Below are 16441 nucleotides of genomic sequence, written 5' to 3' on the forward strand. Positions count from 1 at the left end.
ATTTTCAGAGTAAAGTTTCTGGTAGAACTCCACTATTTCCCCTTGGATCCTTTCTGGATCTTGGACTATATTCCCCTGAATGAGCAGTTGATCTATGTTGTTATACCTCTTGTGTGCATTAGCCATTTTGTGGAAGAAATTGGTATTCTTGTCCCCTTCCTTTAACCAAACAGATCTTGACCTTTGTCTCCAGTAAATCTCTTCATTTTTTATTAAACCCCCAGTTTCAGAAGTAAAGTTGCCTTTTCCGTTGCTTCATCTTCTGTCAATGCTCTATCAGTGGCAATATTTTCCACAACAGCCAGCTTTTCAAGAACATTCTTTCTCTGTTGGCCAAGACTTCCTTGCTCACTTCTATTCCATTCCTTCAATTTATGTTTCAAAGCTTTTAATTTAGATGCCAGGATGTAGTCAGGTGTCCCAATGTAATCGAAAGAGTCCCACCACTCCCTAATTCTATCTGTGAAACCATCTGTTCTTAACCACCAATTCTCAAATTTAAATAACTTTTGTTCTTCTTCCAAGAACCACCTTGAAGTGTGACTGGGGAGTGATCTGAGATTATTCTCTGCGTGGTATACTGTTTCAGATTACTAAAAACATCATCCCATTCTTGAGATACCAGGATCCTGTCAATTCTTGAAGCTATTTGATGGTTGTCCCCTTTAAACCAAGTGAACTTAGCATTTTCCAATTGGAGATCGATTAGATTCAAATCTTCAATTAAATCAGAAAACTCTCTCATTCCTAATTTCTTCTAGTACAATTTTTTTTTTCTGAAGCATATCTTGCCACATTGAAATCCCCACATATTTCCCATGGACCTTCTATTAATCCTCCAATAGAGCCAATTTCTTCCCATACTAGTCTTCTTTCCACATAGGAATTGGGTGCATAAACTCCTGTAATGTGGCAGGAAAAGTCCTGCAATTGTGATTCAAATTTACAGGTGAGGGTATATGTCCTGTCTCTAGTACCTCCCTCTTCCATATTCTACTATCCCACAACATCATTATCCCTCCTCTTGTCCCACTCGACTCCAAACATGCTATTTTGACCCACCTATCCCCCCAAATCTGCCTTACCAACTCAGTGATATCCCCCTGTAATTTGGTTTCTTGTAGACAAATGATGTCAGCTTTCCAGTCCCCCATAATGTTCTTGATAACCCTCCTCTTATCTCTATTATTCAAACCCCTTACATTCCATGATACTAGTTTGAATTGCATCATGAAATGGTAAGGAAATTTCTCCCCTTTTCTCTACCCCCACCACTCTTGAATTTCACATCAAATGCTACTAAACTTTTCAATTCTTTAGAACCTTTGAACCTTGTCTTCTTACAAACCACTGCAGCATCCTGATGTCTGGCTTGTCTGGCACTATCCACCTGTAATAGAAGTTCCAAAGCTTCTTGTTCATGGCCTTGGAAGTCAGCACCCAGTAATTTCCCCAGTCTGATCAGATTTTGCTTTACCCAAACAGACATCTCTTTCTCTTTTTCCGTAGTTAGATGTTGTTCTGTGCACAATGGCTCAGCCTCTTCAACCTCCCATTCTTCAATGGAGGACACTAATCTCTTCTCTAGTGTATTGCATGCAACTTCTTCTAATCAGGATTTGCGACTTTGGATTTGTGGTTTGCAAGACTGCATCTATCAAAACATCGCTTGAACTGATTATTGACATCTCCTGCACATTACTCTGTTCTGTTCTATGTTGCATACAAAAATGGCTTTCTGTATCTTTAAGAGACCAGTCCTCTCTGTAGATGGGCTGTGTTGAGATTGTTATGTAATTAAAAATGACCAGACTTGCTGGGTCAGGCCCACTGGTTCCTTCATTTAAAAATTCAGGCCTTTCATTGAGGCCCAAAGCATCATCCTTCATTAAAAGGGGTATGTAACTGTCACATACGTCAGTGGGTACCACCACTTTTGACAGCTTTTCTCTTCCCACATGGGTCTCTGTACTAGAATCCCTATTTATAAGGGATTTCTGAGCTGGAACACAGAGATTACTCCTTATTACCCTCTGGTTCATATTATGATCCAGATTTATCACACTGACATCTTCTCCGGTAAAAGTTGAGGCTTTTTCCGGCAACACTTCAAATCTTGCTTTGCTTTCCACCCATATCGGAAAAAAATACTTGATTCCGTCACGCACAATTGAAACTTCTTTTGGTATATTTCTTCCATTCTGCCACCAAAATTCTTGCCCACTTCATATGGTTCTTTAATTCAGTCTCTTCTTCAGTAGCCACCCATCCACCACAGAGTTGTCCAATTTCTGCAAAAACTTGATGTGACCAAAGATGAAGAGGGACTCCTATAATTCTGATCCATGTCTTTTTAACTTCCATGAAGATTGGTTCACAACCTAGGGTTGGACTCCACCATTCTAAGTTGAAAACTAGGTTTTTCCATTTCCACTAGTTTTGATATATATATGAATCAAGAAAATTTTGCATATCAAGGACCAATTGAGTATGTTGTTTTAATGTTACAAGATAAACATCAATCTCCAAAAATTTGGAATGGTGAAATAACTGCGACGGAAACACGTTTAACAGTGCGGAGACATGATTATGAATTATGGCAACACTTGCAAAATAATCCACTTCATACACGTATACTAAATTATTTTGATTACATAGGTTTTAGAGGTGTTCTTGAAGTAGGAAACATTCCGTGCAATACAAGCGTTATTTCTGCTTTGGTTGAAAGGTGTCGTCTAGAGACTCATATCTTTATCTTTCATATGAGAACTGGTGAAACAACAATAACTATGCAGGATATGGAAGTTATGTTCGGTATGGCTGTTGATGGTACACCTGTTCTACTAACAAACGCTAAATCCATGGGTTTGTTTACTAGACAAACTTTAATTTATAATTTAACCGGTTGGTTTCCTACGGAAGATTGCTTTCAAGGTTTTAGAATATTTTCAACGACATTAGTTAATTATATAGAAACTTCAAATGTAATAAACGATAATTCCACTGAACTAGAGGTAAAAATTTAGATTATACTTATTTTGGTTGCTTGGAGGAACATTATTTCCTGATAAGTCGGGAAATAAATTTAATTCAGATTTTTTCATTGAAATGGGTGACTTACAAGCACTGGCAACACAAGTTTGGGGAGCTACCACACTTTCATACTTGTACCATTCATTATGTCGCGCCTCTATATGCGACGTTTCCGTTGTAAATGGTTTTATATCATTATTGCAGGTTGGTCACCTTTATATTTGTAATTATTATAATTGACTATTTTTAATACTAATAATAAAAATTATTTATTGTTTTATAGGTATGGGCGTGGGAGCGTATTATACCATTTCAACTTATACTATCGCCTTTTAACAATGATCAACCAGAGGAACAAAAACCACTTGCATATAAGTGGTCTCGACGAAGGGTTCATGAGAATGAGGCTCGAAAATTATGATCTTTTGTAGAGATGTTTTAGACAATCTACAAACTTATCAGGTATAATTAAAAAATTTAGTTTATCACAAGATTTTTTTAAAAAAAAAAAAAACCCAAGGCCTAACTCGAGTGGCAAAAGGTGGAGGATTTGTGTCTTAGGTCGCTGGTTCAATCCCCACACCATGCAAAGCGAAGCCCGGTATTTAAGTGGAGAAGGGTAGAGGGGTGGACCCATTATCTACCGAGTTTATAAGGCTGTGATTGGTCCAAAGGATGGGTCACAAACGAATTTCTCGGTTATCAAAAAAAATGTATGATATATAGGTTATTTTTCTATTTTTTTTATGACAAGGGAAACCCGCAGCCGCTACCCTTTGGGTGCGCACAGGGTAAAACCCTCGTTCCTATGCAATAACTCGCAAACCACATAGGAGAGGTAACCCACACTAGGCAAGCCCGGTGCGACGAGCTCGACCCAGAAGGCAAACTCTTTGCTTTCGCTGGCAAGGGGTTTCAAACTTGAGACCTCCAACATGAAAGTCTCAAGCCCAAACCATTGGGTCACCCATAGGCAACACTAGGCAAACCATAGGTTATTTCTATAGTTTATTTGGGAGCCTTATTCTCAAGAAGCTCTTAATGCACTACCTGAATGGTGTCGACGAGGGCAGAATGTGTGGATGGTGAAGGTGCCACTTATTTTCGAAATATATCGTGAGTGGCACATGGTTGATCGTGTAGTAAGACAATTTGGTTTTGTGGAACATATACCACAGAATGTGCATTATTCTGATGAGCATTATAAAATCGATAAGCACCACAAAATAGATAGACATACTCGTCAGATGCTTGTTGATACTGAAAATACATGGAATGAACGTTATCAACATGTTGTACAAATAAATCATCAAGCAAACCAAATTGATTATTTGAATTGGTGTCTACGACATTCACGCAAGTTCATTGCAAATCCAGAACATGTCTAACATGGATATCAACCAATCGCTGTAAGATATGAGGCATTGGTATGTAATTTTTTTTAAAATACATAAATATCATTGACTTCTTCGTTTGACCTTTTATATATATATATATATATATTTAATGAATTTTAGGTAATGGGACATGAAAGATTGTATAAAATGAATCAAGCGATAGAAAATGATAATACTCAGTCATTTCAAATGAGAGACAATGTAAGACAAATGGTATCTTATTCTAGAGATGTTATGAATACTGCTCATTTGAACACGCGATTGAACTTTCAACAACATTATACTCCACCAAATGAAAATTCATCACCACCAACATCAAATTCGGGAGGTGTTCATATAGAAGAACATAATACGGGATTTTCTGGAAATCAATATGAGGCCAACACAAATTTATCATTGGCTACTCCCGACATCCCGTATTACCCTGTTTTTGACTATGCTGGAGTATATACGAGTGTGCCCAACCACACACAAGAAGAAGGTAGTGGCTTTCAAACTCCTGATGTTGTAAATTTGGGTTTTGAACAATTCAACAAAGGAAATTATGGTTTTGTACGACAACGTCAATTTCAAAACTCACCATTTCATGCTGGGAGATTGAGTTTTTCGACGGTAAACAATATACTCTCTAAATCATTTTTAAAATATTTTATTTATATTAAATTATATGTTAATAATTTACATCTTATTCTAGGATGATATGTCTCAAAATCAAAATGATGATGAAGTTGGACCTTCACAACAATATGTATGTTGTTATAATGGACAAAATTTCAATTTTCACATTTATAAAATATTAATAAAATTCAATAATAAATATAATTTTGCAGGTCATCAACAACCCTCGAAGAACAACAAGGCCACACGTACCCACAACCTGTGGAACCGGTAGACATACACAACAACAACAACTGCATCAAGGCAGACGATAATCTGTAGAAGTGTTGTCTTTTATATTTTCTATCATGTCCCTTATATGTTGTACTCAATATATCAAATTATATATAAAAAAAAGTAGTTGTGAGAATTTTTTGCTTTAAGTTAACTCTTTTCTTAATGTGGTTTACTCAACTCTACAATTTTCTAGAAATATACTACCACAAATGTATGAAGCCTATCTTCTACAAATATACTACTACATTTTTTTCCATAAAAATAATGATAAGATTTTTATAGTTAACTAAACAATGTAGGGAAGATTATAATAAAAAAATGGAAAGAGACCATGCAACTAAAAGCCTAATTTCAAATTTCTTAATTGCGTTAAATAATTTCGTTTGGAACTCTAGTTAACAATTTTTTAAAAATATAAAAAAGTCATATATAAATGGTTCATGGTTTCATTGACCGGAACCAAAAGGTCTAAAACCATTAATTTGTGAAAAGAAATTAATTAATTAGTGGATTCAAAAGTGTGTTGCTTAAGTTTGATCAATGAAGAATTTGTCAAAGTCAACAATTGCTTTGTCAAATACAGGGTTATTGATCCACTGTATAAAAGATCGCACAAAACAATATTAAAAATAAACATTATATTGGTTCTTTATAAATATAGTAAGTCATCAACATACCTAGCAACTCAATTCACAAAACCAAAAAAAAATAAAAATACTCGGACGCCCATGCACCTTGTAAGGCGCATGGCAGCTGAGCCTTACAAGGCTAAAGGTTGTTGCGCCTTACAAGTCGCATGGGTGTCCGCGCCTTGCGACGGATACCCTGATTTGAACGGAATTGAACGGCGTCTAAATTTGTTGCCCTTTTGGTTTGATAAATAATTTTGTTGCCCTTTTGGAATTTTCGAAAAATTTTGTTGCCCTTTTGGCTGTATTTATTACGTCTCAAATTAATCAATTAAATTCACTTTTTGAAAAACCAGAAAGCTTTTTTATAAGAGCAATGGTTTTTTAAACGAGCCATTTTTCTTGGGTGAAAATGTTGTCGAAAATACTTCTCTGCTAAACACTAACATTGGTATCAGAGCCCTTTAGTTCTTAAGAGACTTGTGAGAATTTGAGTTATATTGAGTGAAACCCAAACATAATCAAACCATTCCATAAAATTAGCTTGCAGAATAATGGAAGGTGAAGGTATTCTTTCATCAATTGCTCTGCCAATTTTTGATGGAGAAAACTATTAGGTTTGGGTTGTTAGGATGGAAGCCTACATGGATGCATGTGATCTCTGGGAGGCAATAGAGGAGGATTATGAAGTTCCTCCTTTACCAGGCAATCCTACAATGACTCAGATTAAAACTCACAAAGAGAAGAAAACCAGGAAGTCGAAGGCGAAGGCATGTCTCTATGCTGCAGTATCTCCTACTATTTTTTCCAGAATCATGACTCTTAAATTAGCTAAGGAAATATGGGACTTTCTAAAAAAGGAATATTATGGAGATGAAAGAATTTGAGGCATGAAGGTCTTAAACCTGGTGAGGAAATTTGAAATGCAAAAAATGAAGGAATCTGAGACAATTAAAGAGTACTGAGATAAACTTATTAGTCTGGCCATTAAACTTGGTGCCGAACTTTCTGATACAAGGATTGTGCAGAAAAATCCTTGTTACTTTACCTGAAAAGTTTGAAGCAACAATTGCTTCACTAGAAAATACAAAAGATTTGTCAAACATTACTTTGGCGGAACTTTTAAACTCCTTGTAAGCTCAGGAACAACGAAGAATGATGAGGAACGAGGCGACTGTTGAAGGAGCTTTGCAAGCAAGGCATCAGTTCAATGCTGGAGGCAAAGGTAGGAAGCAGAAGTTCAAGAAGAGCTATGCTACATCAACAGAAGCTGCTGCAACTTAAAGCAATTCGAGCACCGACAACAAAGATGGAAAATATCCACCATGTCAACAGTGTGGGAAGAGGAATCATCCACACTTCAAATGTTGGAAAAAACCTATGCAGAAAGTGTCATAAACTTGTCATGCTAAGATTATTTGCAAAGAAAAAGGACCACAACAATTAAATGGAGCTCAAATTGCAGACGAACAAGAAGAAGATCAATTGTTTGTGGCTACTTGTTTGCAAGTAGAAGTTCAAGCGAAAGCTGGTTAATTGATAGCGGTTGTACAAATCATATGACTCATGATGAGGAGATTTTCAGAGAGTTAGACAGATCTGCAATCTCTAAAGTCAGAATTGGTAATGGAGATTACCTTCCAGCCAAAGGGAAAGGCATAATAGCTATTGAAAGCTACTCAGGTACAAAGTTAATCTCAGATGTACTTTACGTTCCTGAACTTGATCAAAATTTGTTGAGCGTAGGGCAACTTTTGGAGAATGGTTTTAAGCTTACATTTGAGGACAAGAAGTGTGTGATCTTTGATCCAAAGGGCCAACAAATCTGTCAAGTTAACATGAGAGGAAAGAGCTTTTCCTTTGATCCAATGGAGGAAAAATTGGCTGCCTATCCGAGCCAAGAGATGACAACAACTTTATGGCACAAGAGACTCGGACATGTCCATCACAGGGCACTCTTGTACATGCTGAAGAAAGATATGGTTCGAGGACTACCACTTATGGAGGATGAACATGCAACTTGCAGCACATGTCAATTGGGAAAGCAAAGTAGAATGCCTTTTGCCAAGGCAACTTGGAGAGCATCAGTGAAGCTTCAATTAGTCCATACTGATTTGTGTGGACCACATAGGACTGCTTCTCTTAACGGAAGTAAATATTTTATAGCATTCATTGATGAAAGACACGAATGTGTTGGATTTATTTTCTCAGGTTTAAATCTGAAGTAACTGAAGTGTTCTGGAAATTCAAAGCTTTGGTAGAAAATCAAAGTGGTTGCAGGATTCAAATGCTTAGATCAGTTAATGGTACCGAGTACACATCTGATCGATTTGAAAAGTTTTGTGAAAATGCAGGAATTGAGCATCAACTCACTGTTCCATATACTCTGCAGCAAAATGGTGTCCGTGAAAGGAAGAACAGATCGATAATGGAGATGTCCAGATGCTTGTTATATGAGAAGGGCCTACCAAAAAAGTTATGGGCAGAAGCAGCTAATACTGCTGTTTTTTTGCTAAACAGGTTGCCTACAAAAGCCGTGAAGGAAAAGACACCTTTTGAGGCATGGCACGTGTATAAGCCGTCCTTACAAAACTTAATAATCTTTGGTTGTTTTTGTTTCTCTCATATTCCACAGGTTAAGAGGGGCAAGTTAGATAAGAAAGCTGAACCTTGAGTCTTTATTGATTATAGTACAATCTCCAAAGCTTACAAAATTTTTCAGCCTCATACAGGAAAAATTATGGTAAGCAGAGATGTATTTTTTATGGAGAAAGAGCAATGGGACTGGGAAGAAGCTAACCAGAAGCAGATCACAAGAAATCTTCTAGATTCAGATGAGAACATTGATGATCAACCTGTGAGAGGAACAAGGTCGCTCTCTGACATATACCAGAGATGCAATGTGGCCATTTTAGACCTTCTGGATTTGAAGAAGCCGTTTCAGATCCCAAGTGGAAAGCTGCAATGGAGGAGCTTGCAATGATTGAGAAGAGCGAGACATGGCAGCTTGTGGAAAAACACAACATAGGAAGATCATTGGTGTGAAGTGGGTTTATCGCACGAAATTGAATGCTGATGGATCTGTTAACAAGCTCAAGGCAAGACTTGTTGTGAAAGGTTACTCACAAATTTTTGGAGTTGATTATTCAGAAACCTTTGCTCTAGTTGCTAGGCTTGATACTATAAGGCTGTTACTAGCTATTGCTGCTGAAAAAGGTTGGAAAATCTTTCAATTAGATGTCAATTTGGATTTTTTAAATGGTTTTCTACAGGAGCAAATTTATGTGGAGCAACCTCAAGGTTTTTCTGTAAAGGGACATTACGACAAAGTGTATCTATTGAAGAAAGCCCTTTATGGTTTAAAACAAGCTCCAAGGGCTTGGTACAGTCAAATTGATGATCACTTGCAAGGCTTAGGTTTTAAGAAAAGCCTAAGCGAATCAACTCTATTAGTTATAAAAAGAGAATCTGATATTGTGGTTATATCACTTTATGTTGATGATCTTCATGTAACAGGCAACAACCTTGAAATGATAGATGAATTCAAGGTAGAGATGAAGAAAGTGTTTGAAATGACAGACTTGGGAGAAATGTCTTACTTTCTTGGAATGCAGATTTGTCAAATCCACAATGAGAAAAAGTGTTCATTTGTCAAAAGAAATATGCAAGGGAGATAATGAAGTTTAAATTGGAAGATTGAAAACCTATGAACATTCCAATGAATCAGAAAGAAAAGCTGATTACAGATGATGGTAGTGACAAGGTTGACGAGGCAAGTTATAGAAGTATGGTTGGATGTCTCATGTATCTCACTGCCACGAGACCCGACATTCTGCAAGCAGTAAGTGTCTTGTCTAGATTTCTGAATTGTGCAAGTGAAATGCACATGAAAGCAGCCAAAAGAGTGATAAGGTATGTCAAGGGAACTTTGGACTATGGTGTTAGGTTCGGGAAAAGTCAGAACCTCAAGTTGCAAGGGTATTCAGATAGTGATTGGGCTGGGTCAGATGATGACATGAAAAGCACTTCAGGTTATTGTTTTAGCCTTGGTTCGGGATGTTTTTCATGGTGCTCAAAGAAGCAAGGTATCGTGGCACAGTCAACTGCAGAAGCTGAATTTATAGCTGCAACAGCTCTGTTAATCAAGCTCTTTGGCTAAGGAAGATTATGTTAGATCTTGATCTGGAGCAACAAGAAAGCACGGAAGTGTTTGTGGATAATCAGGCAGCCATAGCAATTTCTCATAATCCAGTTTTTCATGGAAAAACAAAACATTTTAATATCAAATTGTACTTTCTCAGGGAAGTACAAGAAGGTGGAGAGGTGGAATTGGTTTATTAAAAGTCGGAAGATCAAATTGCTGATGTATTCACTAAGCCATTTCATGTTAACAGGTTTGAATTCCTTAGAATGAAGCTTGGACTATGCAGTTCTTGAGCCAGGAGGAGTGTTGCAGTTGTCTTCTAGAACTACATGACCAAAATTGAAGCTAAAAGATGACGTAGGGCAGAAGAATGTTGAGGAAGTGCGCACCAGAATAAATTGCTATTTTTTAGCTGTTTTCTGTTTCCTGGTCAGATTAAAACTTTGTTAGCTACTGTTAAGGATTAGTTCCTCAATTTCACCAAGCAGTAACTTAGTTTTAGCAGATATTTTAGCATTACTTTACATCATCTTAGTTAAGCTGCGATGTATTTATTGCGTCTCAAATTAATCAATAAACTTCACTTTTCCTTTTTCTTCTTCAATCAGCTCTTATTCTCCTCTGTTAAACACTAACAGTCTGCATAGAATTCCAGGTGTCTTCATCTTTAATCTAGAATCAACACACTCATTGGCCACAGTGTTGGATCCACTATTTGCCTCCCCTTTATGGAAGTCACCTGATTTCTATCAACTGGCTTGGAGATCACTGTTTTTAATCTCTCAGTCAACACTTTATAGATAAAAAATTTAAACTGATCCAATTAGGCTAATAGGTCTAAAATCTCTCAACTCTCTGTCCCCAGTCTTCTAAGGTATAATAGTTGTGTATGATGCATTAAACCTCTTCTCAAAATATTTCTGTGTGAAAATTCCTCAAAGTTTACATAACATCTTCTTTTACAACGTCCTAACAAGATTGAAAGAATCACATAGTGTATCCATCCGGCCCAGGTGCCTTATCTGGAGCACAATGTTTAACCCCTGCCCAAAGCATTAAAAACACTTCTTTTGCAATAAAGTCAAAATATTCTACCATTTCTCTAGATCTACTTTGAAACTTCTCTTCACTGTGGAGAACTGGTGACATTGAAGTCTCCACAAACAACCCAAGGACCCTCCATAAGACCTCTAACAGCACTGATTCCCCCATGTTTTGTCCTTGTAGCACAGAGGCTGGTAATTTTTCCAGGGGGAGTTCACGTGATGTGTACAAGCAAGATTGAAGTGACCTATTCTGATGAATGGGTCACCGGGAAAGGAGTTCAGCAAACCTATAAAGTAGGAGATAGAAAAAACTTGGGAACTGTGCCTGGGAGCATTTTCCAACAGCTTTTTGTTTGCCAGTAATTATTTACTTTGGACTACTCTGAGCCAAAGGAATTGAAAAACTACAAAGTTAAATATTACTGCCTCCGTCCCTGACATACTTACATTTTTAGCTTGTCCCAAAAAAGAATGACACTCTTCTTTTCTTTTTATAATTGTGGTGTCCAGACCATCTTGTGCGCACCTCAACTAATTCGATGGGGTTACCTACTATCTCCCACCAGCACAGGTACCGAATAATTTTGTCCACTAAGACTGGACATATAGGAAGAAATCACCTATGTTTTGCCTCCGCTGAAATACCCTTCTCTTTTCAGAAACCATCTAATCTTAGTATCTTCATTTTACCCTTCATGACATGACTTATTTGGAAACCACTCAATATCAAATTTCATCTTTTGTAGGAAGAGAGAAAATGAAAAAACATGCAGAACTTTCACCAACACTCGTTCAAAAGGATAATTTTGATCTTTGCATACATTTGGCTTACACGTCAAAAGTCTTCTTTAATTTCTTAAAGTTTGTGTCTAGTCAAACACTTTCACATAAAATGGGAAGGAAGAAATATTATTTAGTGCCGCTTTGTTCAAGATAAAGCGCATGTACGATAAAGTGCACACACCTACTGCATTAGTGCCTGCATTGAAGCGTTGTCTTAGTGAAGTGAAGTGCCCAACTTATGTCACATCAAGTTTTAGCAGGCAAAGAATATAACAACCGAGGTACAGGGCATCTGAAACATGATAATAATACCACTGATGAAGACAATTGCTCCTAACAATACCTGACTGGTTCAGCCACCCTATAGAATGCACTAATGCCTCCCCCCAACACTGGTTTTAACCAAGGTTTATCACCATCAGCATTTAGTAAATTGTGATTTGCAAAATATTCTTTAACCAATAAGAAAAGAAAATCTTGCAAATATTTTTCCAATCATAATTTATTGAATATTTGCAAGCTAACCAACCCTAGGAAGCAAAACGTAAGTAGTTGTACTCTAAAGTATTTTTTGTCTGCACTGTTTGTCTCCCATTATTTTATCTTCTACAGCAATCAAATCAAAGGGAATTGAAAATAGGATATTGAAAACACAGTTGGTTTGGAAACTAGGCTTCTTCACAGTATAAAGTTCAAGAAGTTGTAAAAAAATGAAGTTATTTTTTAACTTTTTTTTTATTAAGATGCTTCACAATCAGACGATGGAGTCCTATGAAAGAAATGGTCACCTCTAGTACCCAAAGATACTTTATCTGTGTTTACATGCTGATACTCACCTGTTATTTGATTTCAGAACAAGGTTTACAGTAAAATAGATACACTACAGAATCTCAAGGATCAGAAACAGCTAGCAAAGGAAGTTAATAGTTTGAAGTTTTAATAAAAACACCACCAACATGAACTCCAACTGCTAAGAAAAAGGCTCAACCTGAAGTACTCACCAGTAAAATCATTTCGGAAGATAATGTTGCTGGCTGAAGTATGTCAAGAGTTTCTGGAGTGGCCGCTCCAGATATAATCGTGCAAGCCAATCTCTTGACCAGAAGCGGATACTTTAGGCCTTGAGTTCTTCAGAGCAAGAACAAGCAAAATGAGAATATGTAACTCTCAAAGATAAGTGAAATAAATACTCCTTGATCTATGTGTCATTAGATCAGATATATATTTTCTAAAGCAACTCCAATAGTTATTCACAGCTTAATGGCTAATAGTACCATGAAACACAGGATGATTTTCCCCTAAACTCATATTGTAAAGAAATGTATATTGGGCCTAACTCAACCCAAAAGCTAGCTCACGAGAGAGGATTGCCCAAAACAATATAAGGAGATCATCATGTACACTTTTTTCCCACCAATGTGAGACTCCAACACCCCTGCATGCCCCGGACTGGACATCTAGATCATGGACAATATAAGACGGGGAGGAGCCCAACATCGGAAACATACAATGGGATGCGTCTGGCTATGATACCATGTAAAAAAATGGATCTTGGGCCTAGCTCAAGGGGTGATGGTTGTCCAAGTCATATTAAAGAAACCACACATCTCTTAAAGGGACGATGTAGGACTCTTCACACACACCCTAACTCCCAAGGTGGACATCTGGTGCGTGGGTAATTTAATATGGGGGTTCAACATCGGAAATGAGAATTGGGATGACTTCTGCACTGATACCAAGTAAAGAAATGGATCTTAGGCCTAACTCAATCTTAAAAGCTAGGTCATGAGGGGAGAATTGTCCAAGACTACATAAGGTGACCATGTACCCTTCCCACAAACGATCTGGACCTCCAACACATATCCTATCCTCATATACAAAACCATGATCTATGGTTTGTCGGCAGAAGAATAAGATGGAATGAAAGTTAAATATCATATGTTCATATTTCCTTCTATTACATGTGGAAAGAGTATCTGTTGAGTTTGAGAAGATAGCATCGAAGACAATTGTTCCAAAACAAATAATGTTGCACTGCCCTATTAAAAAATGATTTTTTTATGACAAGGGAAACCCGCAGCCACTACCCTTTGGGTGCACAATTCAGCACTGCAAAAGCTGAAAAGAGTGAATAAATAAATTGTACATTATCTTTATTATTTTGCCACAGACATGAGATTGAGTATTAGACATCAATTTGGTTTAGGTTTTATAGTACAAAATGGGCAATGACTTCAAATGGGGAAAATAGGAGAATAAAATTGTGACACCCTCATATTTTCTTCTAAGATCCTTTTTCTCTATTTTTTAATATATCATCAATCTTCCAACTATAGAAGTAAGTTCCACATTTCTGCTTATTAGTTTCCAACAAAAATTAAGCTCGAGCTTATTTGGTAACAGAAACTAAACAACAAAACATAATAAAGAATCTACTTATGCAGACAACCTTTATACTCGAATTTTTCTGCTAGTCAGAAAAGCAGAATGATTGGAATACCCAAATCAGACGTGTCAAAAGAAATTCACATTCTAGCCTATAGGAAACCTGAGAACTTAACATGCTCCATGTGTGGACCATTTATAAGCTAGAGGATGACGAAGTTTATTCATTCAAGCAATAAGTATATCTTTCTCAAAAACGCCCTTAAAAAGTATATCTTTCTCAAAAGGTTACTCTTGAAGTTTTTTTTTTTTTTTTAAACTGGTAACATGTGTGTGTGTGTCTATATATATATATATATATATTTGCACCATAACAGTGCTATCTATTACAAACCCAACCATGCTTAGGACTACTGCTTCACAAGGAACCTATCATATCAACTAGTGATTCAGTCTCCTCTACATAGTTTTCTTTACACCAAAAATGAAACAAAAGAATACAATTCATCTTGACTTTCTACACAGAAATGCTTTTGCCTTCAAAAATTCGGTAGTTCCTCTCATTCCAAATTGTCCACCATATACAAACTAGGACAAGTTTCCACCTCTCCTTTTGTCTCACTACACCACCATTATAGTTCCAGCACTTCAATAAATCACAACTTGTTGCTGGCATAGAACATCCTAGTCCTACCATGTTCAAACAAAGTTGCCATACGACATCTAGAGCATAGATGAAATCCCCCTTCTTCTTAAGTTTTGGAGTTATTCCGAAAATGTAAGTATTCAAAAAAGCAAGCAATTCTAAAAATGTAAATGTAAGTTATCTCACATCATTTATCCCCTAACAAATGGTACATGGGACCATTCCCATAATATCCCGAAGCTTAACTCAGACAAAATTTATCAAAATTTTTAAAAATATATTTGTTTAACTTAATGAAATCGAATATTTGTGTTGATAGATGTATAAATGCTTCAATTATTTTCTTTGTTGGCACATATTAACATAGCGAAAGATGCCCTTTATTATCTTATTCAGACTTGAAATTAGTGTTCTAAACCTATACAAAACTGTATTTCTCATGTATAAAGGTGGTATGCATCGAAGTGAACCATGTAATAAAGACCATATACATTATAGGCAAGAACGCATTGTATCAAATAAGTAATATTTGATGGAAGATAGAGGGAAAGTAGAAACTGTTCATACCGGCAGTATTCATGAAAGTGTGACCAATCAGCTTGCTTCTCTGTGTCGTAAAAAATCTAAAACAGTAAGATGACATGAGTTAGAAGTGAGATATACTAATACAGCAAGCTTGTTATAAGGTCCAATAATGATGGTAAGCACGAAATTTCAGTCTTTTAATAAAATTTCGAATCTAACAGGAACCCTATTGGCATTTCACTTAACATGTTCAAAATCACACAGAATTCACAATAATTTGTCCAGTTTGAAACAGGTTTTATTTCTTATCCTTGCCAGAACTACATATCAGAAAAATAAAAATAAAGGGGGGTTCATATATATACCTTGGATTGTTGTCTACATTCGTCACTACAAAAGGGAACATTTGATGCTACATTTTTGAGGCAGAAATAACAGACGCTATCAATTGAAGAAAGAGAAGGGTGAGAGAGGATGGGTTTGTCAGTGTGGATGAGTTCGCCAGCACCGATTCTCCGAGTGGCAAACACACCTCGACCGGCTGACTCTGTAAACCCAACTTCGATGGGAGGCGCCGATGTGAGCCCTCTCGGTTTTGACTCGTTGGCGTACCCATTACTCCGAGAGTAAATGGAGAGTAAAGATTTTCTCCGACGGAGAAGTAATGACATTTCCGTTTACCTGCTTTCTCATATGTTCCATTTCCATTACTCCCAAGTTATTAATGGACACTACTACAAAATCAAACCCCAAAACTTTCATGAAAAGGTGTGCTTTAAGTTTTGAATTAGTTATTGGTGACAATATTGACCAACAAAAGGTCAAACATACTTAAATACTAAATTAAGTTAATTGTGGATTAATTAACATTTTTAAAACTTATAATCTTTTTAAAAATACAAAACAATTCCCCCACTAAATAAACAAACTTTCCACTCACTTCCCCTCTCTCAAATGTT

At 36.7% G+C, this 16441-nt stretch overlaps 1 protein-coding gene across 1 annotated transcript in view; it reads right to left on the reverse strand.

Annotated features, from left to right (window-relative positions):
• The window catches only part of LOC102597362 (histone-lysine N-methyltransferase ATXR4-like), a 25179-nt gene extending 8947 nt beyond the window's left edge, over positions 1-16232 (reverse strand). The window contains exons 1-3 of the mRNA XM_006360546.2: positions 15848-16232; positions 15525-15580; positions 12928-13054 (exon numbers count right to left, since the gene is read on the reverse strand). Coding sequence (XP_006360608.1) covers positions 12928-13054; positions 15525-15580; positions 15848-16153 — 489 coding nt within the window. The 5' untranslated portion in view covers positions 16154-16232. The remainder of the gene's footprint in view (positions 1-12927; positions 13055-15524; positions 15581-15847) is intronic.
• Positions 16233-16441: the final 209 nt, after the last annotated feature.

The sequence above is a fragment of the Solanum tuberosum genome, unplaced genomic scaffold (genome assembly GCF_000226075.1).
Source record: "Solanum tuberosum cultivar DM 1-3 516 R44 unplaced genomic scaffold, SolTub_3.0 scf00327, whole genome shotgun sequence".
In the NCBI taxonomy this organism is placed as follows: domain Eukaryota; kingdom Viridiplantae; phylum Streptophyta; class Magnoliopsida; order Solanales; family Solanaceae; genus Solanum; species Solanum tuberosum.